The following is a 22203-nucleotide window of genomic DNA, read 5'->3' as shown; positions in this document are numbered from 1 at the left end:
TAGTGAGATCCTCAAACTTACTGTCCCTGACACACTGTGACCTGGTTCCTGTTTCTTCATCCTGGTTCAACATTAACCCAGGCTGGGCTGCAATCGTTCTTCATCCATTTCCTCTGCAATCTTCCTGCAGTCAGGCGCACACGCAATGGGACAGAGCAGAACCAGAATGCTGAGGACCCTTCTCCTTGCCTTTCTTCTGGACCTCTCACTGAGCTACAACCAAGGTAAGGCATTGGAAGGAAGGAAGGAAGGAAGGAAGGAAGGAAGGAAGGAAGGAAGGAAGGAAGGAAGGGGTGAGTTTGAAAAAATCCGCCTGCTCAGCAGTGAACAGGCAGCAATCCTAAGAACATGTGCTAAGGGGATGAATGTTGCAACTGGGGTTTCTGAGAAAACGTGTAGGCTTCTGCTGCAATTGACTAGTAGAGCAGATAGCAATACTCATTCTGTTGGCCTCCTACATTGGAAGTTCAGTGTGGCAGATCAAGCATCCAGGGAAAATAGGAAGCTTTTTTCTACTAAGACCGTTGTTCCATCTACAGTATCTCTTATTGTCTACATTCACTGGCAGTGGCTCTCCAGGGTCTCTCTCAGCCCTATCTGGAAATACCAGCAATTGAACCCAGGACCGCCTGCATGCTATGGGAGGCTCTACAACCGAGCTACAGCCCTGAATCCCAGCAGCAGCCCCATTGAAAGAGACTGTCATGGCATGGCTGAGATGGAGAGGATGTGGCAGCTATAGAGAGAGGCAGGCACGTCACTCCATGTTTCAGAGACTCCCAGATTTGGAGCAGGAAGGATCTTGGGTGATAACTGAGGAAAGATGATGGAGGCAGGGCAGCGCTGTGCCAGAACACTCTCTCTCCAGACCAGTTATCGTTTAGCTTTTGTATTTGAGTATGCACACCTGAATAACAGAACACACGGGAGTTACATCACATAATAGTGTTCTTTTTCCATGGTTCTTGCTGGAAGATTGATGGGACAGGGTGGGAGGAGAGGGGAGGTTCCCCAGTGGGCGCCTCTTTGTTGGAGTTCTTTATCTTAACAGGAAGGCTCTTCTTTACTCCTAATCGAGTTAGCAGAAACATGGCACTTACCAAAAGATTAAAATGTACTCCTCAAGTGCCTTTTTGAGGAGGGGCATGTGTATACGTTTTAACCACTTCAGAAGCAGGGTGTGCTCTCTGGGTAAGCATTACATTAAGTAATGCATTGAAAAGAATTGTCTTACATTGCTCACGTCCATCAGTTTCAGTGGTTTGCATTGAATACAGCCTTCTGCCTGCAATGGCAGCTTCCCGAGGAGCAGTTGTATTAGTCTATTGCAGCAGCCAAAGCAGCAGAGTCTTGTGGCATCTTAAATAATGACACAGTGGACTCTAGTCCATGAAAGCATCTGCTAAATTGTTGGCCTTCAAGCTGCCACAGGGCACCCTGTTGTTTCTCTCTTCAATAGAGGAGACAGAGATCCTGTCTCACCTTTTCCTAACCTGATACCCTTCGGATCTTGCTGGACTACAGTTCCCATCATCCCTGACCATTGGCTATACTTGCTGTTAGGCTGATGGGAGTAGGAGTCTGACAATATTGGAGGGCACCAGATTGGAGAAGCTAGGGTGGAGGGCACCCTAGCTTGACGCTCTCGGTTGTAGGGTAGCTCTTTGATTCCCCCCCCCCCTCATCTTGCAGAAATCATTGCTAGACCTTAAATCAGATGGAGGGGGGATTTATACCCCTACCTATCCCACAGACCAAATTTGATGGGTGGGTAGGGGACATACCTGTCAATCAGCTGAGGTTACAATTATGTCGGGTTACATGGTGCTTTGAACCACCTGTAATCAGCTTATTGTTGGGTGTTCAAAGCTTCACATAAGCCTCTGCAAGGAGCTGGCAAAGAGCCATCCACTGTGCTTTGAGGCCCCAGCAAACAGCTGTTTATTGGCGCTCCAGAAGACAAGTGTTCAGCTCTTCTGAAGCCCCACCAATCAGCTGGCTGGCAGGACTTCAGAAACATTGAACAATCATCTTAAGGAGCCCCTATTGTTCCAGCCTAGCTTCCCTTTTACCTGCTCAAACCTAGTATCACACATGGCATCAGATGACTGGCAGGTAGGCATGGCTTGAGCAACATAGCCTAATGATTAGGCTCATAGACCAGACATTTCCCACCCCTGACCGAGACTGAAAGTTCTAATGTGTGAATGTGAAAAAGGGAAATGAGGGGACTACAAAGGTTCAGATTCAGGGGTGGGCAAACAGAGACCGGCACACGTGCCAGCAAAGAGGCACACAGAACAAGGGCTGAGTAAATATGTTTTTCTGTGCAAACAGGAATAGGGTAAGTGTCCATAGAGCAGAAAGAGACCTGCCATTTGGAAGTGGTCAGTTCTGGGCACAACCCTGATACTAAACTGAACAAGAGTCTTGGTTCTACCACCATAAGGGCAGAATAGACTAGAAATATTATTTTCTGTTTGGTGCTTAGTGAATACTTTTTCTTCTTATTCCAGCAGTCTTTTTTATTGCATTCTGATTTTATAGTTTAAACGTATGTTTATTCTTATTGTATTGGGTCTCCTGCATGCTGCTTAGAAATGACTGCAGTCAAGAGGCATGCAAAGGGTTGAAAAAAATAAATGCCATATAGGTGAAGATTAGGTGAGGAATTCACACTGGGTTGAATCCAGCGCTGCACACATGGAGTTCCACTGACAGAGTAGTGTTGGATCAACCCATTGAGATCTAGAAGTGAAAACTGGGCATTTGACCCAATTTCCTGTTTTGTCTGTGGTAACACAAGACTGTCAATGGTTGGGCAATGCATTACATTGGGCAAACAGGCAGCTGGAGCCTACAAAGGGAAGAGCATTGTAGGAATGCAGAGCTAATATCCTGAAACATGCAACATTACGACAACCGCGGCTAGGACATTGTTAGCCCAAAAATGGAAACCTCAGGAATTACCAACAATCGAAGAGTGGCAGATGAAAATGATAGACTATGCAGACTTAGCTAGACTGACCTGCAAGATCCGAGACCAAGGAGAGACAAGGTTCCAAAAAGACTGGAGTAAATTTGTGGACTATATGGAGAAAAACTGTAGAAGTTTAAAAACACTCGCAGGATTGAAATAAATCCTACGAATTGACCGAAATAAAGATAATAAGGAACTGCAAAACAGGATTTAATAAGAAAACCGCATGAAGGGAGGGAGGAAAGTCTCAGCTCGGCAGAGCAAGGCGATGGGGGAATTTAAGAGGAATTGTATAAAAATTATTGGTTTGTTTTGTTAATTGGAAAAATGAATAAAAATTTTAAAAAAGAAGAAGAAAGAAACATGCAACATTATACTGAAAACATGGCAATGGCTTGCCCTTCTCCACCATGTATGGTGTAGCTCCATGGGCTGAATCATGTGGAAATTTTATTTGTAGCAGCTTTTTGCAGGTGCCCAGTTCTGCTTCTGGGCCACTGAGGTCCAGGCTGTGTTGTCTGATCTGTCTGTGTTTGTGTTGTGGTGGTTAGTCATGTCTTGGAGGAGAGGGCTGGCTGTAGGGTCCTTCCCGCTCAATGGTCCTTCAGAATGACAATTGCCCCAGTGAATGAGCCTCCACACTAAGGACTGACTGATGGGTGTTCTGCTCTTGATAGTCTTTCTTGATCAGAAGCAAGCACTCTCTTTGCTGACGCGCTCAAGGCGAGCCAACAAAGGATACCTAGAAGAGGTGCGCAAAGGCAATCTAGAACGGGAGTGCCTGGAGGAAATATGCAGCTATGAAGAAGCCCGTGAAGCCATTGAGTCTAATGCCCAAACAGTAGGTATCATTCTATTTTCCTTCCTGCATAACAAGGCCTGTTAGTCACATATGCAGGGGCCCAGCAACCAATGTGAGGTTTGTACCTGGTGTCCTAGGGGAACAGTGGGTTTCTTCTTTAATTCCCCAGTCTCCTTCCAGATGTTGTAATTTTATTTTATTTTATAGAAAATGTATTAATTTAATAACAACAAAAAGTGCAAGCGTAACGAAAAGAAAAGAAACAATAAGGGATTTAAACCACAATGCATCACAGCTTGGAAAGGACAAAGTACAAAGACTCAGTGCAGCTCTAATGGGATAATAAATGGTTCAAACAAAGATACTCTTTACAAATAATATTTATAAAAATAAATCTTGGAGGCTTAGTTTGGTCAGAATCGAGTGTACACTTCCAGAGTTAACACTAAATACGTTACTTCTGGTATATGAGCCACCATAGCTGCTAGAAGGCCGTGGAAAATTTGTGTCCTGGGTTTTTTAGACTCATCTACCCATGTACTAAGGGACACGGGTGGCGCTATGGTCTAAGGTTGGCTGTTCGAATCCCCGTGACTGGGTGAGCTCCCGTTGCTCTACCCCAGCTTCTGCCAACCAAGTAGTTTGAAAGCACACCGAAAAAAGTGCAAGTAGATAAATAGGTACCGCTCCGGCAGGAAGGTACACGGCCTTTCCATTGCTGCTCTGGTTTCAGTGTTCCATTGCGCCAGAAGCAGCTTAGTCATGCTGGCCACATGACCCAGAAAAACTGTCTGCACCGCAACCCCAGAGTCGTCTGCGACTGGACTTAACTGTCAGGGATCATTTACCTTTACCTTTTTACCCATGTGCTATCTGAAACTAAAGGGGTACAATGGTTGCCAGATGTGACATTTTTTTCCAGCTCTCCTACACCACCACATTTCTCATCATCTAACTGTATGTCCCAATTAAATTCCCATCATGATTTTTTACTTTGGGCCCCAAATGAGGCATTAATAAAGGAGTCTGGTATTATGTTGTCTGGTAGCATCTCTTCTCTTAGAGGAACAGATGAGAAATGACCTCCCTTGGCAGCCCAATAACCAGGGAAAGCGTTTATCCCCATGTTTTTATATATGCTATAAACAACAGGAACAGTTTTTTGTATAATAATCCATTAAGCAATATAGTTGACAGGCCTTCCAAGATGAATTATCATAAGACTTCCCCTTGTTCCTAAAGACTGTAGGATGATAAGTGGGGACAGGCCCGGTGCAGATGCCACCACCCTTGTTATATTAAAATATATTGGCTAGCCATGTCAAAGATCTAAATTTGTACTTCTAAAATGGGTGGATGTTGTTGGGACTACTACACCCATCACCCCTTGTCCACTGGCCACACTAGCTGAGGTTGATGGGAACTGGAGTCTAACAACATATGGAAGGCTGGTAGAGGGCTGGTTTAATTCATGCAGTAGTTTCCCTAGAGCTATATGCATCTCATAATTGCAATAGATTTAATTTGATGGCAGAAGCAAAATCAGATGTGTCCCCTCTCTTGTTGAGTCATGACAATCATATTTCACGCTGCCTCCAAAGAGTTCACAGTGGTGTCTCATCCTGACAGCTTTCTAGCATCAGCAGTAGAGCTGCATCAATTGACTTACTCGTTCATAGGTATTTCTTTCTAAGTGAGCACTTTTGTTTTGCAGGATATGTTCTGGACACAATACTCAGGTATGCATGTCTGAAGCTCCTGTCAAACACCCTTGCTATTTGTATATTATGGTATCTACCACTGAACCTTATTCCAAGATCTGGCTTTCACAGGCTCTGGAGAATTATGTCTCTACGTCAATGTCCAGTATTGCCTTGCGTATCCCAGAGCAGCGGTTTCTGCAAATACTTATTTGGAGTTAAATCTTTTGAAATCAACAGAACATCTCCAAGTAAACATGCATAGAATGATAAAGTTGCAAGCATAATACTAGCATATCTTAATTCTTCTGTTACCATATTTGATCTTGGAGCTCTTGCTATGGAAGTCCAATTGCACAAACTAATCCAGTCATACCATTTAAATTGACTCAACTATTAAGGGCTACTTTGCCCATAACACACACATACTTTTCCCACAGTTAAATTCTTTCAGTAGCACCTTAAAGACCAACTAAGTTTTTATTTTGGTATGAGCTTTCGTGTGCATGCACACTTCTTTAGTTGGTCTTTAAGGTGCTACTGAAAGAATTTTTTTATTTTGCTTCGATTCAGACCAACACGGTAACTACCTGTAACTTTTCCCACAGTTGTATCAACTAATTTCCTCCAGCCCTGTCCTCCAGTTTATCTCTCTTCCTGTCCCTATCACCATGACAAGCTTCAAAGTTTTTCATGTTGCTGCTCTTCATCCATTCATGTTTAGTTCTTGGTCAGCTGGACTTGGTCAACTTGCATCTCTTGCTGCTGCCAACGTCTTCCCACCCATTGGCTGATCCTTCTTTCTGTATAGGATCGATCCTTTCACTAGTGCTCTCTCCCTTGTTATTTGCCTATCCCTAAGCATCACATCATATTCATGAAGATGGCACTGACGGCAGCTGCCAAAGGTTTCTTACTGGCAAGGGTGGATCGTTCATCTGTTTTAAAAATGGAGAAACAGAAACTTCTCCCTAATTCATCCTTGCCCAAGGTTTGGGTGAAATCCAGTGTCATGTGACATCTGTGCAATGGGAATTTTTGCTTCTCTTTTTCCGAAGCCCCCATAAATCTGCTGTGGGTGGTCTCCTAATCCTCCACAGCAGATTTGTGGGACTGGGAGTGGAGAAGAGAGGAAGGAGATCTCCTGCTGCACAAACGGAAGTCAGTTACCCTGGCAGACAGGCAGAGTTGGATATCACCGCTTGGGGGCTTTTGAAGCCAGAAAATGAGAGTTGCTTTACTATCTCCCAATGGCTGTGTGCTGCTCTCAATATCAGAGAGGCAGCAGCATGCCTCTGAGTACCCGTTGCTGGAAATCACAAGTGCAGAGAGGGCTCTTGCATTCAGTCCCCCTTGCAAGCTTCCCATGGCCAATCCTCTTGAGGACCAAAAGCTGGACTAGGTGGGTCTTGGCGGGTCTGATGCAGCAGAGCTGTTCTTACGAGCTGAAGATCCCTTTAAGCTGAATTGTATTATTCTCTCCCCAGTATGTAAGTCTCAGACGCAGCCCAGAGCAGCTCTCGATGAGTGCCTGAAAGGTAAGCAGTTTAACAGTGAGTCTGTGGTGCCCTGGTGGTGGTGAGTACAAGGAATATGCTTTCTCTGAAGAGACTGGAGGCAAATTCTAAATAAGGCACAATCACTGAGAAGCATTACTTTCAGAAGAGTCGCTGTCTCTTTCCTAAACTCGCAGAGGGACACTGCTGCAAACAACATTTTAGCAGATGTGCGTGATTTATATACCATGTATTATATTCATTGCAGTTACTTGCACCCCCACCCCACCCCCCGCTTTCAGGATACAAATCCTTGCAAGGTGTCTTAAAGGAACATTGAACTGCACTCCTAATTTCACAATAAACAATATGACGATAGAACAAGTCGTCAGGAATCTTGCCCACAGGGCAGTTGGTGGCAGAGCGGGGCTGCCTAATGTAGACACTAACAATACTGTAACTTGTGAGAGAGACAGGATGGGTCTTGAAATTCACAAATGTAATATAAAAGATAGGGAGCCAGAGCCTGGTTCCTTGCTGCACATGTGTAATGCGTATCTCTAAAAACAAAAACATGTTTGTCTCCTGCAATGTGTGATGTGCCCAAATATCACTTTGGGTTATATGTTAAGAAAACCAATTAGCAAATATAATAAATGTGTAACATTATAATACTCTGTAACAAACCCATTGCAGGGATATCCAACTAATTCCACCAGTACAAGGATTCCTGTTTATTCAACGTATCTTCCCCTTCCTCTCCTCTGTCCACCCCACTCCTGAACCTGTTTTGGGGTTTCCCCCATCCTTCCAGAACAATTTGGGGAGGGAGGGGGATTTGAGGAGGGTGGGGAAAGGAGAAGAGGGGATGCTCCACTGTGCACATGGAAATCCTTGCACTGACCTAAGAAGTTACGGTAGTTGGGGTCCTTCTATGGGGCATTTTAGCTGTACCAGAGTATAGCATGGATCCAGCCCTCCTCCCCATATGAAATAGAGAAATGTAAACAAAATAAAAATTTCCCAGCACTTTCTTCATTTTATTTTCAGTACCAAGGGCAGCCTAGGAGCAAACATATATTGAACATAGTACAATGGTTTTCCATGTTGATATAATCTTCAGAAGGAGTTGCACCCTGAAAGGTGACCTAAAATATACAATCAGATATAAATACAATAATATAAAGGCCTGTGTTTGGCTTGGGTGCCAAATGTGTCTTGATCAATGAATGATTGCCTACGTGAATGGTCTATCCCAAACTCTCACCACTGATAGAACATGTATTTTCAAGCACAGTTTTTTCTCTCTGTGTTCTTTCTACTGACCCTTTAAACACGATGCTTTTCAATGGAGTCAATTCCCAGATTCAGCTGCCACTTCTGAAGTGTAGAGCAATGAAGGGGACATAGAAGCATCGCTGAACGAGCGCTTGTTATGTGTATCAGCCCACATCCAAGCCACTGAGATGTCTTGACTCTCTGAATATCCCGCTAGCTGTTCCATTTCACTGCATCCTGTATTTTTTATTCCAACAGGTGACTGTGTCAAAGATGTGGGGCAGAATTATAGGGGATCCATTTCGTTCACCAAGTCAGGAATTGAATGCCAGTACTGGTCGAGCAAATTTCCTCACAAGCCTGAGTAAGTTTGCTTGCTTGTTTGTTTGGGGAGGGGGGCATGTCTGTGCCACCCTTTGCTTGTAAGAACCTGGCAGGCAGGGCCACCGTCTGCACTGGAGGCAACTCAAGCCTGACTTCCACTTGCCTTCACACAACATTGGATGGAGAGACTGAGCAGAGAATAAGGATCCAGTGGATGCCCATTGCATCTTGTGCATCTTGGGTTTTAATTGGAAGCACAAAGTGCAAGGGAATATTGTACAGGGAAATATTGGTGTGCTCTAGAAAAAGGGGGATCTGCAGGCGTGAGTAGCATGACAATAAATATGAACCCTGAGACACCTGCCCCCCCCAAAAAAACCCCTCTTTGAAATATGTAAGATCTCTATGGCAGTTCCTGAGAAGAGAAATTGTTGAGGAAATGAGACGAAACCTTTGAGAATCACTGAGTTAACCACGTAAAGCAAACTTTCAAGGACTAGCATCCACGTCATCAAATGCATGGAATGTTAACCTCAGTTATCCTCAGCAGGGGGAATTGTCAGCAATGTGGTTTGAGGGAAATGAAAACAATACAGACGACAGGGACAATTGAGTTAGAGCTTGAATGTCTTCAGATAAGCACAGCGGCCAATAGCCGCGAGCTGCAAGATAGCTGATGGAGGACATGCCCAGTCAATCACATCAGGTGAGGGAGGGTGGAATCTGAAATCTGTGCACACGCATATGTGCGTTTTTGTGTACATGAACATGCGGTGTGCACATGCCGGGTGGGAAGCCATAGCCGGTCATAGCTGTTCTTGATGTACGTGCGCAGTGAAATACAGACACGTGATTGCTATACGTGACTATCTGTGTCTGGGCTTCACGTTTTTTTCTTCTTCCGAGGGATTGATTTTCTTGTAGAACAAGCCATAAAACTGCAGTGCAGTCCTTTTGGATGCAAGATCCAGAGTTCCCTTACTGCAAGCCCAACTATAAGAGGAGGGATTTTCTGTTTCCCTGTACCTATCTACTGTATTGTGCTTTCTTTTAGCTTCAACACGACAACCCATCCAGGTGCCAGCCTCACTGAAAACTACTGTAGGAATCCAAACAACGACACAAGGGGCCCCTGGTGCTACACCCGAAACCCAGTCGTGCGCGCAGAGGAATGTGCTGTACCTGTGTGTGGTGAGTCTCAGTGCTGATGCTTCAGGTATAATAATAATAATAATAATAATAATAATAATAATAATAATAATAATAAATTTATTATTTATACTCCGCCCATCTGGCTGGGTTTCCCCAGTGCCAGGCTTTAGGGACTCAACTTCCTTCCCCGCCCCCCTTGGCAGTAGATAAGCAGAACAAAGCAAAAGGAGTCTCTTACCAGTTATAATTTTTAATGATCACAGCGAGAGAACAAAGAATCCATTTCCAGGAATGAAGGTGCTCCCAACTGAGGGTTCCACCCACTTCCCACGTCACCCACGTCACTTCTGCATCTTGCAACCTGATCTCGCAACCACTGTGCTTTCTGAGCAGCCACCTTATCTGCTCTCCTTGACCTTGCGCTGAGCGGATGGGCGCTTTCCGGTGAAAGGGAGTCTGTTAAATCTCCCCCCCCCAGTGTTTCTTCTCCTAGCTGTTCTCCATCCAGTATTTCCCAGCTTCTGCCTTCTGAACTATGTCCCTCTGCAAACCACTGTTCCAAATCTATACTGCCCTCCTGCTCCTGGGATGATTCAGGATCCTGATCAGGAGCAGAGGGAAGGGGAGGCTCCCACCATTCCTCCTCAGTGCAGCCCTCCTCAGCACGGACCCGGACACCCAGCCACTCTGGGAGGCTCCCAACACAATAAAACATTATGTTTACATTAAAAACTTTGCTAAACAGGGCTGCCTAAAGATGTCTGAAGTAGAGTTTGATTATGTCCCTCCTTTCAATTCCAGGCATGTGTGCACAGCTTCCCTTCTAAAACCAATTTAGATATGGTGAAAGAGAACTTCCTGCTTGGCAGGGGGTTGGACTGGATGGCCCTTGTGGTCTCTTTCAACTCTATGATTCTACGATTCTATAACTTCTTAAACAAAATGATGGTCATGGTTCCCTTGCTCCTCCTTTTTCAGGTGAGAACCGGACCTCGGTTCCGATTTCCCCAAGGACCCCAGGGCAAGAGCAGAAGAAGCAAGGGCCTTGTGTGCCGAACAAGGGGCTGCAGTATACGGGGACCCTCTCCGTCACCATTTCCGGGGCCCAGTGCTTGCCATGGGCCTCAGAACAAGCGAGAGCAATGAGCCACGGGAAACCCTTCCAGGGCAATCCTAACCTGGTGCAGAATTATTGCCGCAACCCTGATGAGGACGATGAAGGCGTCTGGTGCTACATCAACCATCCTAACGTGACCTTTGACTATTGTGACTTGAACTACTGCGGTAAGGAGCCTGCAGTAGGCGAGCCTTTGCTTTTTGTGGCAAAGAGGAGTCTCTTAAGATGAGATGGTGGTTTATGTGGGAGAGCCAGATGCATGCTGGGAGTCGTGTATGCATGTTGGTGTTGCTGTGCACATGTTGAAAGCTTCACACGGATATGATGGGCTTCCACTAACTTAATTGCTTTCTCTGGTGGCCTGCAGCTAGGAAGTAGAAGAGCTGCAATGGGCAGATTGCAGGCTTGCAGGATCTACCAGTGCCATGTGTTTGATTGTTTGGACCCTGAGGTCCATGGTTGTTTGTTTGAACCCTGAGGTCTACCAGCCAGAGCCAACTGCAAAATAATGTCTCAGCCAGGCAGACATATGCTAAGAATGCATGCTGAGCCCAGGAAGTTGTGATCAGTAAACAGAATAAACCTGCTCTGGGTTTTCACCCAAGCACTCTTTTTCCTCCTTTTAGGACATGGCATGGGAAGCTTAAGTTATTGCTATTGTTAGACAACTGAGAGTGAGATTGTGAATCACCCCAAGATCCCAATCTTTCTTCTGCCTACCCCTGTTGCAGGAAATGAGATGGCCATACAGGCAACACCTGCTGAACACACCCCACCCCACCCCACCCCCGCCTACATCACTTTTAAAAGTGCAGGAATATCCTGAAGATTGCCACCACCACCCCCTGCTGGTATCTGGTCATTGTAGAAAGTAGATTTAGCAGGGATGAGGAGACTGACACTTCTGTGAATTAAGTTCTCCTCCACCCTGGTCTTCTCTTTCAGAAAGTTTTGTGGATGATTTCGAATATGAGGATGAAGAGCAAATTGCAGGCCGGACTACTCTCCAAGAACACAAAACCTTCTTTGATCCTAAGACGTTTGGTCAAGGCGAAGCAGGTGAGAGGGCCAAGATAAAGTCAAAAGAAAGAAAAAATAACAATTAATTAAGCCACAGCTTCTTCGTACAACACATTGCTGAATAATCAGACCTTTTTTTAATACAGTATTGGCACAGGGGCTGGAATGGTTTCTCTTCTTGCTGATTGTGGTTACTGGCTCCACCTTGTGGTCAAAGGCAGAAAAGCAAGCAGGCTCTTCTGGAATCCAGTTTGCTTTCCTGCCTTCATTGAAGCAGCCACTTAGACTGTTAGCTCTCCAAACTCTACTTAGGCTAATTTTTTTCCTAGCTGGTGTTAATGTTCTTGTTTATCTAATTTTTGGGAAATTGTGGCATCAGTTGGACCTGATGAAATCCCATTTCTCCTGTGGCCCTGATGTGCCTCAGTGAGGGAGATGCCATCTGATGAAAGAAACTGGTGTCAATTCAATGCCTGCTTCTTCTCAAGCACACACTGCCTGAGAATGGCTCAACCCAGTTTTGCTGAAGCAAGAAGCTTTTCAGATGGTGGCTGCTTACCACATTGTGTAGGAGGGGGCATTATTTTATTTATTTATTTATTTATTTATTTATTTATTTATTTATTTATTTCCACCCCGCCCATCTGGCTGGGTTTCCCCAGCCACTCTGGGCAGCTTCCAACAAAAGATTAAAAATACATTAAAACATCAGTCATTAAAAACTTCCCTAAACAGGGCTGCCTTCAGATGTCTTCTAAATGTCATATAGTTCTTTATTTCTTTGACATCTGATGGGAAGGCGCCACTACCGAGAAGGCCCTCTGCCTGGTTCCCTGTAGCTTGGCTTCTTGCAGTGAGGGAACCGCTAGAAGGCCCTCGGCACTGGACCTCAGCGTCCAAGCTGAAAGATGGGGGTGGAGACACTCCTTCAAGTATATCTCCCCCTCCCATAATCAGTGGCGCCTTTTTAGTTGATTAGAAACTTTCCAAGCACTCGCAGCCTTCCTTGTACACTTTTAGGCACCAGGCGAAAACATTCCTCTTCAACCAGGCCTATGGCTGATTAACATCTTCTATCCTTTTAAGTGTGTTTGTGGGAGTGGGCTTATTGGTTTGTGTTTGCTTTATTATGTATTTTGCGTTCTCATTTTGTATTTTTATGTTGTGAACCGCCCAATGATCTTCGGATGAAGAACGGTAAACAAAATTAATAAAAAAATTAATAATAGTAGCCAACATTCACTAGCTCAACAAACAAACAAACCCCTCTGCCAGACGGCTACCCAAGGACACAGTGGAATCACATGCTCTGACCTGTACTTGGTTGGCCTTGGTGAAAGACACCACTTGTACTGTTGCAGTCACATGACCTGTTTCTTTGTCCAAAGCTCACTGGAGAACCAAGTGTGTTTCAGGCTCCGCAGTGCCAGAGTGGGCACTTAGGAGTGATACTGTTGATGACCCTGTCCATTCCCCAGCGAGATCAGAGCTATAACAGAAAAATCTAACCAGAAGATCCCCCAGAACGTTCAGGAGGTGGGCTACAATGGGGTGCTCTCCCCATCCATTCAGACATGGTCCTATCCAGCCAGAGTTTCTCAGCATCCCTTAAGGGTGGAATAGCACCATAGCATAAGTCCGATAATCTAGCTGGCACTCATGTGCCATTACTTTTGAAACAAATAAAAACAGCATTTTATATAGACTGTCCAGGACCAAACCTATGCTCCAAATCAACTCCCATTATTCACCTTTCCAACAAAATGAGATAAAATTCCAGCTCCGGGTCAATGTCTTAGTCACCACCAATTATTCTTTTCTTGTAGCAGAAATGCTAGCTTATGAAAGATGTGTTCATATTTGAGAACTGGGTAGTTACAGAAGAATGGATCTGTATTTCCAGACTGTGGTTCCCGCCCTCTGTTTGAGAAGCAGCATGTATCTGATAAGACCGAGCAGGAGCTGCTGGACTCCTATCTGGCAGGCCGAATTGTGAAGGGATCCGATGCTGAAAAAGGCAGTTCCCCGTGGTAAGCATCATAACTGAGGCTTGCTTATGTTCCTTTCCCATGCCTGTTTTGCATGGACAGGTGACCTTTCGGGAACTCCGTAAATGGCACTAGCAACCCTAGGAAGAGACTTTTGCAATTTGTGTTTCTGCCTCGTTCTTCTTTTGAAGCACAAGAATGGCCTGTCAGTACAGTAGAAAGATGCTGGTCTGTTTTGTTCTCTGCAGCCTGTGCTCTGGTCATGTGCTATTTCGGCTAAGACACTGAGCCTTGCCTCTCTTCCCCTGCCTATTTTGTTCTAGGCAAGTGATGCTGTTCAGAAGGAGCCCCCAGGAGCTGCTATGTGGAGCCAGTCTCATCAGTGATCGCTGGATCCTAACTGCTGCCCATTGCATCTTCTACCCACCTTGGGATAAGAATTTCACTAAAGACGACATCATTGTACGGATTGGCAAGCACGACCGGAAGGTGTAAGAGATTGGAAAGGAAATTATGAATCTTTCGAATTTCATACTGACCATAGGCCATAAGAGCGCTATATAAATGCCTCTTGTCAATATGGGAAAAGGGAAACCATTTGGGGACACAGACAAAATCCTAGAATTGTAGTTGGAAGGGACCCTGAGGGTCATCTAGTTCAACCCCCTGCAATGCAGGAATCTCAGCATACGTGACAGATGGCCATCCAACCTCTGCTTAAGAACCTCCAGGGAAAGAGAGTCCACCACCTTTTGTGGGAGCCTGTTCCACTGTCAAACAGCTCTTGTCGTCAGTTCTTCCTGACGTTTAGTCAAAATTGATTCTGGGCATGCAGAACACTAACCATGCTTCTTGGTGCCAAGGATCAAAGGTGTCATGCAGCCACACTAAATTCGAAGTATGCACATTTTATATATCATTCTTAGGCTTGCCCCACTGTGCCAAATATTCAGAAGTCCCAGGGCTTAGCATTTACCCAGCTTTGGTTTCCTTTGTATGGAGGTCTCTGGAAGGTTATGTCGTTTTTAAAGTTTAGTGACAAATATACAGATTGAGCATAGATTTAGGGAAAACACACTAACAGAAAGCCAGTTTGATTGCCTGACCTCCAGAGAGAGGCAACTCTAATGAAGGGAATTTCTCTTAACTTGAATAGCCCATAAAGTCATCTCTTTTTGTCACACGAAAACTGCAGTCTCCTTCATTACCTTGCCCAGAAAAAAACACAGACCTAGATTACATCATTCTTACTTAGGGGAGGAGTTATGCTTATGACCCCACTTCTATGATCTTTCATTCCTATCCAGTACATCCCAGAGTGTTCCTGTAACAAAAAGTAATTCCCTAGCAATTAGTTCCCATGGAGACATATTACCTGAACATACAACTTGTATTTTTTTTCCTTGCCACAATTAAGGAGCCTCCAGAAGTCCTATTTCACCATCCACTTGGCTTGGGCTTATTGTAATCTGTAGTCAAGTTGAAGGCATCTTGATGACAGTATTTAAATATGTCAATTGCTTCTCTCTCTTTTTTGGAAATGTTGCAGCTATGAGAGGACTATGGAGAAAATTATGATGATAGAGAAAGTCATCATTCACCCCAAGTACAACTGGAAGGAGAATCTAGACCGGGACATTGCACTGTTACTACTGAAGAAGCCCGTTGAGTTCAGCAACTATATACATCCAGTCTGTTTACCCACTAAAGAGATTGTTCAAAGGTAAGGAGACAGAATGTTATGGTTGTAATGGGAGCAGCCCCATTCAAAATGATAGGGAACCTGTCAAGTTAAGTTACCGGTAGTGGTTTGTAAACCTTTGGTGAGGGGGACAGTTGGCCCATCCAGACATTGTCTCATCACCTAAGTAGGTTGTGAGTGTCCTCAAACATGCATCTTCCCAGTCTTACCACTGATAAAATCTGGAATGGGAGCGACATTGGGAAAAGGCAACCTTGGGATTGACTAATGAATCCCTTTCTGCCTTCCACTGAAGGTGGGTAGTTTTCACTAGCAGGATGCGAGTTGCCACCAGGCCTGGTTCTGCTATTAGGCAGATTGAGGCAGTGAGTGCTGGGTGGTAGGGAGCAGCAGCAAGATGTTTGTGTACCACGCAAGCTGCCCTGCATCTTCTGAGCTAGCCTCAAACATGGTAGAAGACCCTGTCCAGTTGCCATTGCTGAAGTAACATCCAAAGACTAGTCCAGTCGGGTCTTGTACTTGGGACACCATTTGGTTCTTTGCCTCAGGCAGCAAAATTTCTTGGACGGGCCCTGTTGCCATGAACTGAATAAGGTAGACAAATCAAGCTGGAGCTCTTATATATAGGACACAACTGTTCATATTTTCCCAGTAGTAGCAGTAGATTCAATAGGTTCTTTATTAGAAAACAGCATGCAATATAACAGAAAAGGTGCAGCTAACCTACATGATATTGAGAGCTTAAAAGTAACCTTAAACAAGTCCCACTCATCCCACTTTGGCTTACTTCCCATTTAAGTGTGCAGAAGGTGACAACTCAATCGCTTCATCTACTTTGGCCTCTGGTCCCACCAATCATTGGTATGTGGCCTCCAGAAGACGGTTTATGAGGGTATGTGGCCCTCAAGCTGAAAAGCTTTTTCCTCCCCTGCTTTAAGGGTTCTGTTTCCTGAAGTGAGTTGCCTGCAACAGAAGGTGGGTTGCCTAAAGAGAATGGGTGGAACACTTGATTTCCTAGTTGAAGGATTTTAGGAAGCTGGCTGGACACACACTTCCCAGCCATTTGTGCTGAATTAAAAAGTAGATGGGCAAAGAGTGGAAAATGAATAGGGAGCCTAAGTTTAGAGAGATCTTAACCATGAGTGCCTAGTCCAAAGTACTGATTGCAAAAGGAGCCCCGTATGCAGACCTGGGGTGGAAAATCTGAACCTTAAGACAAATGATGGATTTACTGGTAGGGATGGTGTTTGTTCTTCTTGCCTAATAGAATGCACATGTGGCAGCTGTGTGGAAAAGAGGCCAAGTGCAGAGTAAAGTACGCGTGGACTGTACACCCACAGCCATTGCACCTTGTAGGCCAGGGGTCATGCACACACACGAGAGACAGACTGTTTAAGGAGTGTTTCTATTCCCACGGTTGCAGAAAAACAATGAAAGCACAACCAGTCTGGAAAACTCGGGATTTTGCAAAGAGCAAAATGGAAACATGCTGTTTGATGTAACTTGCCATTGCATTGCTGGAGTCTAGCCTTCCTTCCTGTAGCTACCAGCACCCTGGTCTCTGCTGAAGAATTCAGCGCACACAGGAGACACCAGTTTTTTGTTTGGAGCAGTGTAATTAGGATCAAGACAAACCATTACATATGCATAACGAAAGGAAAGATGTTTTGCCTACAAATGTAGGCAAATGATTCCAAGCTACTGGGGTTTGTGTCGTTTTTTTTGTTCTGTAGCCTGATGCTAACAGGATACAAAGGGCGTGTGACTGGTTGGGGAAACCTACAAGAGACATGGACCACTGGCAGGGCACCTCTGCCTGGCATACTACAGCAGGTGAACCTCCCTATTGTGCCACGGGAAACTTGCAAGGCATCCACCAAGATTAGAGTCACAGACAACATGTTCTGTGCAGGTATGTTTTCCTTAGCATCTGGTACGTTCTTTCAACTGAGGGAGAAACTGGTGAGGTTATTTATCTGTGTGGTTGGGAATACTAAAGTAAAAGCTAACGATTTCAACTAGAAGTGAGCCCAAGCCAAAGTTTCAAGGGAATGAGAGTATGAGCCAATCTGAACTAGGATGAGAGACCACTGTAAGACAGCCGGAACTCTCCTTCGCCATATAAATACTCCTACCCCCAATCCCCTTGGCTGGTGACAATCTGGACTGGAGAATCTTGACAAGTGGCCTCCCATCACAAACTGGGTAATACCTCAGAAGCCTCCAGCTGTGTCTAAGGGAGGGATATTTCCCTTTGGTCTGGCTAGTACTGTTCCCCGAGTGAAGCTGCTGCACAACATAGGAAGACCCATAAGCCTACATGATGTCCTCTAATTTAATGCTAAGAAAGGCACCACCAGTCAGGTGAGAAACTTGGGCAAGCCAGCATCAGGCCCTGAGCAAAATTGCAACAGGCCAGGAACTCCCAGCCTGGAGTGGGGAGAGGAAATAATGTATTTGTGTGAGCAGTGTAATGAAAATCCAGGCTAGGCACCAGGCTGTGCCTTTGACAAAGCTCAGCTGAGAAGAAACACCAAGTAGGCTGAAACTCTAAAGGTGAGACAGGAGTGCTTCATACATTTAGCAGGTATTTGCTTGTATCCTGTACATGAGAGGCAGATACACACATGGTGAAGCAAATGCATGGAGTGATGAAAACAGGCCTCAGAGATCCATAATGGGGTCCCCCTAGCATTATCTGATCTACCTCACACTGCTGTACAGACGCACTCAGTCTGATCCCAATTCACACTGAAATGACAATAAATGGAAGACTAGTGAAAGCAACAGGGAAATTTATGGAGATAGGTCACAGTTTTAGTTAACTAAGAGCTGATCCCCACTTTCTGGAAAAATATTTCTGGTCGCTTGAGAAGGCAGTACACAGGCACTGATTTCTAAAAGATTAAGTATCAGATGGTGAAAAGCAGCAAAAGGAAAAGAGATTTTGAATTCACTATTGTCAACCTCAAATGCCTTTTTCTTGTTTAGGGTACAGTCCTGAAGATTCTCAAAGAGGAGACGCCTGTGAAGGCGACAGTGGAGGCCCTTTTGTCATGAAGGTATGTGTAATGCTCAAAGTGACGTAATACATCAATCTCAAGTGGCAACAAAAGGGTGACATATGTCATGACTTCTTAGGTAGGCCCCGAGCTTAAAATACTGGATCAATGAGAGAGGGACAGTGCTCATGTTTCAGCGAGGATGTATGTACACAGGGAGCCTAGTAAGCAAAGCGATCACTTCAGCCTCTGGCAAAAGAAACCTCTTTGTCATTTGGCAGTCTGCTGGTCAGGATGGAGACTGGTTGGCCCTACTCACTAGGGGCTTCTGTCCCTCCCACTGCTAGCAGGTCACTCATTACAGCCCTGAGTGAATGCTACCCTCCGTGGAGGGGCGGAAGCTTTCCACCTGGCATAGAAACAAGCTTGTGGAACCGATTTATATTGACAAGTCAATATTCACACACATTGTTGGGCAACAAGACCCCCATCCCACATCTTTGCTATTAAGGGTGAGATTTCCTTTTAGAAAAGATACTCATAAAGCTCCACTGTAATACCTGGATCTGGACCTTCTATGGGCTCTGAAAGTCTTGAAATACAGAGTCCTGCTGCTGCTGCTGCTTGCCCTCTTTATCTGACCTATATGCTCTTTCCCAGTATGCTGACTCTTCCTTGGTGCTCTTGCACTCTCCTCTCTCCAGAACCCAGCAGATAATCGGTGGTATCAGGCGGGTATCGTCTCATGGGGAGAAGGCTGTGACCGTGATGGCAAATATGGATTCTACACCCATGTGTTCCGCCTGAAGAAATGGTTGCAAAAGGTTACTGAGAAACACGGGCGTTAAAGAACTTAAGCTCAGCACCTGCACAATGATTTAGAGATGTATGTATACTGGTCAAACATGACAGGTAACTAGAAGCCTAAGGAAGGAAATATATCTTGGCACAAACCTCAATAAAGGTTCTGGACCAAGTACTCAATCTCCTTTGTTGTCAATTGCAAAAAAAAAAAATGGTGAACTTAGCAGTATAGGTACTACTTGACAAGTTAGCAAAGCAGAACTGTGACTAATGTGAATGTATCTGGTTGAATGAGCAAGTTAAATAGCTGTGCAGGATAAGCCAACGCAGGATCATTTAGAATCAAGCCTCACAATATACAATGGGAAATCCTCAAGTGTGGCTAGGGTTACAACCTTAGCATAAGAAGTTGCAAGTTATGTGGCCTTATTTATCTTAGAGCAACAAAGGTAGGATCACACTTAGCCCGCATTTTTGCCTTCAAAAAGGAGACAGTAAAAGAAGTTGCCTATAGTTCATCGGTTTCAGGGCTCTGGGGAGAAAGCAGATATATTTTGATTGAAGTATGTTTTCTTTCAGTAATTTCAATACAAAAAGTATAGTTCAAAGTTCAGAGTGAAACTACAAGCACCACTCAATGATATTCATGGGAGCAAACCAAAGGGCAGCTTGTGTGTTCTTTGGTGTGGTTGCTGTGGGATGTAGTTTTATTCAATCCCATTAAACAAAAAACAGTAGTATGTCCGCAAGCAAAGAAATGTACCCCACCATTGCCACAGCTGCTAAATTGAACCTTTTCTACAGCAGGAACCATTTCTAAGTGAGGCATCATAAAAAGATACAATGGAGAAAACCAGTCAAATTCCATGAATATTGACAAAGGTTGCATACATACCATATATTTAAAGCACAGTTCCCGCCTCAAAGAATTTTGGGCCCTATTTGTTATGAGTTGCTGAGAATTGTAAATCTGGAAGCGATAAACTACACTGCCCAGAATTATTTGAAGGAAAGAATGTGCTTTGGATGTGCTATAAGGGTATGGTGCATATGCCATTAAGGTAGTATATATTCATAAAAAACCCTGTTATTTATACTAATACTGATTAGATGTCCTTTAATACACAGGTAGGCAAAGGAGCTAGTTCTCTTTGAGTACTTATCATAGGTAGATCACCAAGACTGAGGAGTACAGAGAATTTTAGTAGTAAAATGTAACATTTATTCAAACATACTGTAGAAACATTTCCATTGGCTCTAGATTAAGCTAAACGTGGCTTAAATAGGGCATTTCTGAAACCAGCACTGAAAGGGGAGAATGTATCAAAACTAAAGCCACACCTAGTGGTGGGGAGAGCATCTTTTTAGAGAAAACAAAGTTTGCCAGAGACTTCATTGCATTTCCAAATCTCACTAATGACACACACACACACACACACCCCGCAAATTGTATTTCTAATGGCCATTACTTCACCGTTCCTTGCACTTACTATACCAGTGTGAGCTCCAACATAAGAGTAAGGAACAGGGCATAAGCTACAAGAGGAGGCTATCGCTAGATGTGCAGAAGCAGCAACTCAGAGCCCCACAAACTGTATGCATTTTGCACCACCGCAAGGCACACCAAAGTCCTATAGAATGATGTGGCTGACAGATGCTGATTCAATCTTTCATAGCCCTAGCTAAGGCAGCTGATTCAATATGAAGTGGCATCCACTGAAAAAACTGCAAGTTAAAAACAGGAAGTGTGCAGAGTCCTCCCAGAAGGCAGATAATGCACACACTGGGATGAGCCCTCTTACGGGCATCGCTTCCAAAGCAGCATACACATCATGTGTACACAATGACCAACGAAGTTTATAAAGAAAACCAATTTGATTTGATGCAACACTAAACTATGGTGTATAGTAAATGCTATTTAATCAACGTCTAACAAGCACGAAGAAATGCAAATGAAATTAAATCTCTGTCAGCCACAGGAAAGAGCTGGTATTTCTGGGAGCATGTTAAAGCAGGTGCAATGCCACTTTTGTCAAAATATCCAAGGCAGGGTCAGAGGAGGGAAGATTAACCTAGAAATTACTCCAACAACTGTGTGCTATAGCAGTTCTGAGTCTCAGATTTTAAGAGGCACACAAATGCATAACTCATACATAAAAGCAGCAAGTCCTCCAGAACAATTCCCCACAACCACATTGTGACCTTCAACTGCCACAGTATAATTTCACCTTCTGAGAAGACATGAATTTTGGAAACAGTGCCCCCAACACTATGTTCTCAACCATAGCAGCAATCACTGATCATACATTTACTACAAAACCTTCAGGCTAACAGCAGAGCTAAAAATATATCTACTGTAAGAGCAAATTAGCACATTGAAAAATATTCTGGGCTCCAGCATGTATAGCAACTGACATATGAGGAAAGGCCAACATGTATTCAGTGTAGAATATCGATCATCCACCATGTCAAAAAAATCAGTCCTCAAAAGGGATGAAACTAAATCCTTAAAAGGAACCTGAGCATTCTAGCACTTGTAGGCTGACTAGATTAAAATACAGAGAAGGGCTTGGAAAGTGGTTTTTTAGGGGGTGAAATGTTCTGCCTCTGCCCCACGCTATTCTGGAAGCCATGATAAGACTAACAGTGCTCTCAATAGAAATCCAAGATTTCTTCAACCTGAAGCATGCTTGCAATGTTAGCGTCTCAGCTTCTCCATGAATGTTAATCTGCTGTTAAGGTTTAGACAGCAGCTCACAGACAACTAGAAATGCCGAGTCACTTGTAACTAAGAACATGGATGGACATTTCTCACCAACAGCCACTGCTGCTCCCAGA

At 44.4% G+C, this 22203-nt stretch overlaps 1 protein-coding gene across 1 annotated transcript; it reads left to right on the top strand.

Moving 5' to 3' along the window:
• Positions 1 to 65: 65 nt before the first annotated feature.
• Positions 66 to 19550, top strand: F2 (coagulation factor II, thrombin). The gene is made up of 14 exons (XM_035115147.2): positions 66 to 224; positions 3658 to 3821; positions 5497 to 5521; positions 6970 to 7020; positions 8515 to 8620; positions 9635 to 9771; positions 10711 to 11016; positions 11795 to 11908; positions 13773 to 13899; positions 14181 to 14348; positions 15407 to 15580; positions 17293 to 17471; positions 18551 to 18621; positions 19266 to 19550. The coding sequence occupies exons 1-14, from the start codon at positions 146 to 148 to the stop codon at positions 19407 to 19409; spliced, it is 1845 nt and encodes a 614-aa protein (XP_034971038.2). The 5' UTR covers positions 66 to 145; the 3' UTR covers positions 19410 to 19550.
• The last annotated feature ends 2653 nt before the right edge of the window (positions 19551 to 22203 follow it).

Source organism: Zootoca vivipara, chromosome 1, assembly GCF_963506605.1.
Source record: "Zootoca vivipara chromosome 1, rZooViv1.1, whole genome shotgun sequence".
NCBI lineage: Eukaryota > Metazoa > Chordata > Lepidosauria > Squamata > Lacertidae > Zootoca > Zootoca vivipara.
Note: the sequence above shows the minus strand (reverse complement) of the source record. Positions and strands in the feature narration are given on the sequence as shown.

Coding starts and splice junctions, on each gene's coding strand:
- F2 (XM_035115147.2), top strand. CDS start 146: ATGGGACAGAGCAGAACCAGAATGCTGAGGACCCTTCTCCTTGCCTTT. Junction 225..3,657: donor CTCACTGAGCTACAACCAAG/GTAAGGCATTGG, acceptor TGCTCTTGATAG/TCTTTCTTGATCAGAAGCAA. Junction 7,021..8,514: donor TCTCGATGAGTGCCTGAAAG/GTAAGCAGTTTA, acceptor TTATTCCAACAG/GTGACTGTGTCAAAGATGTG.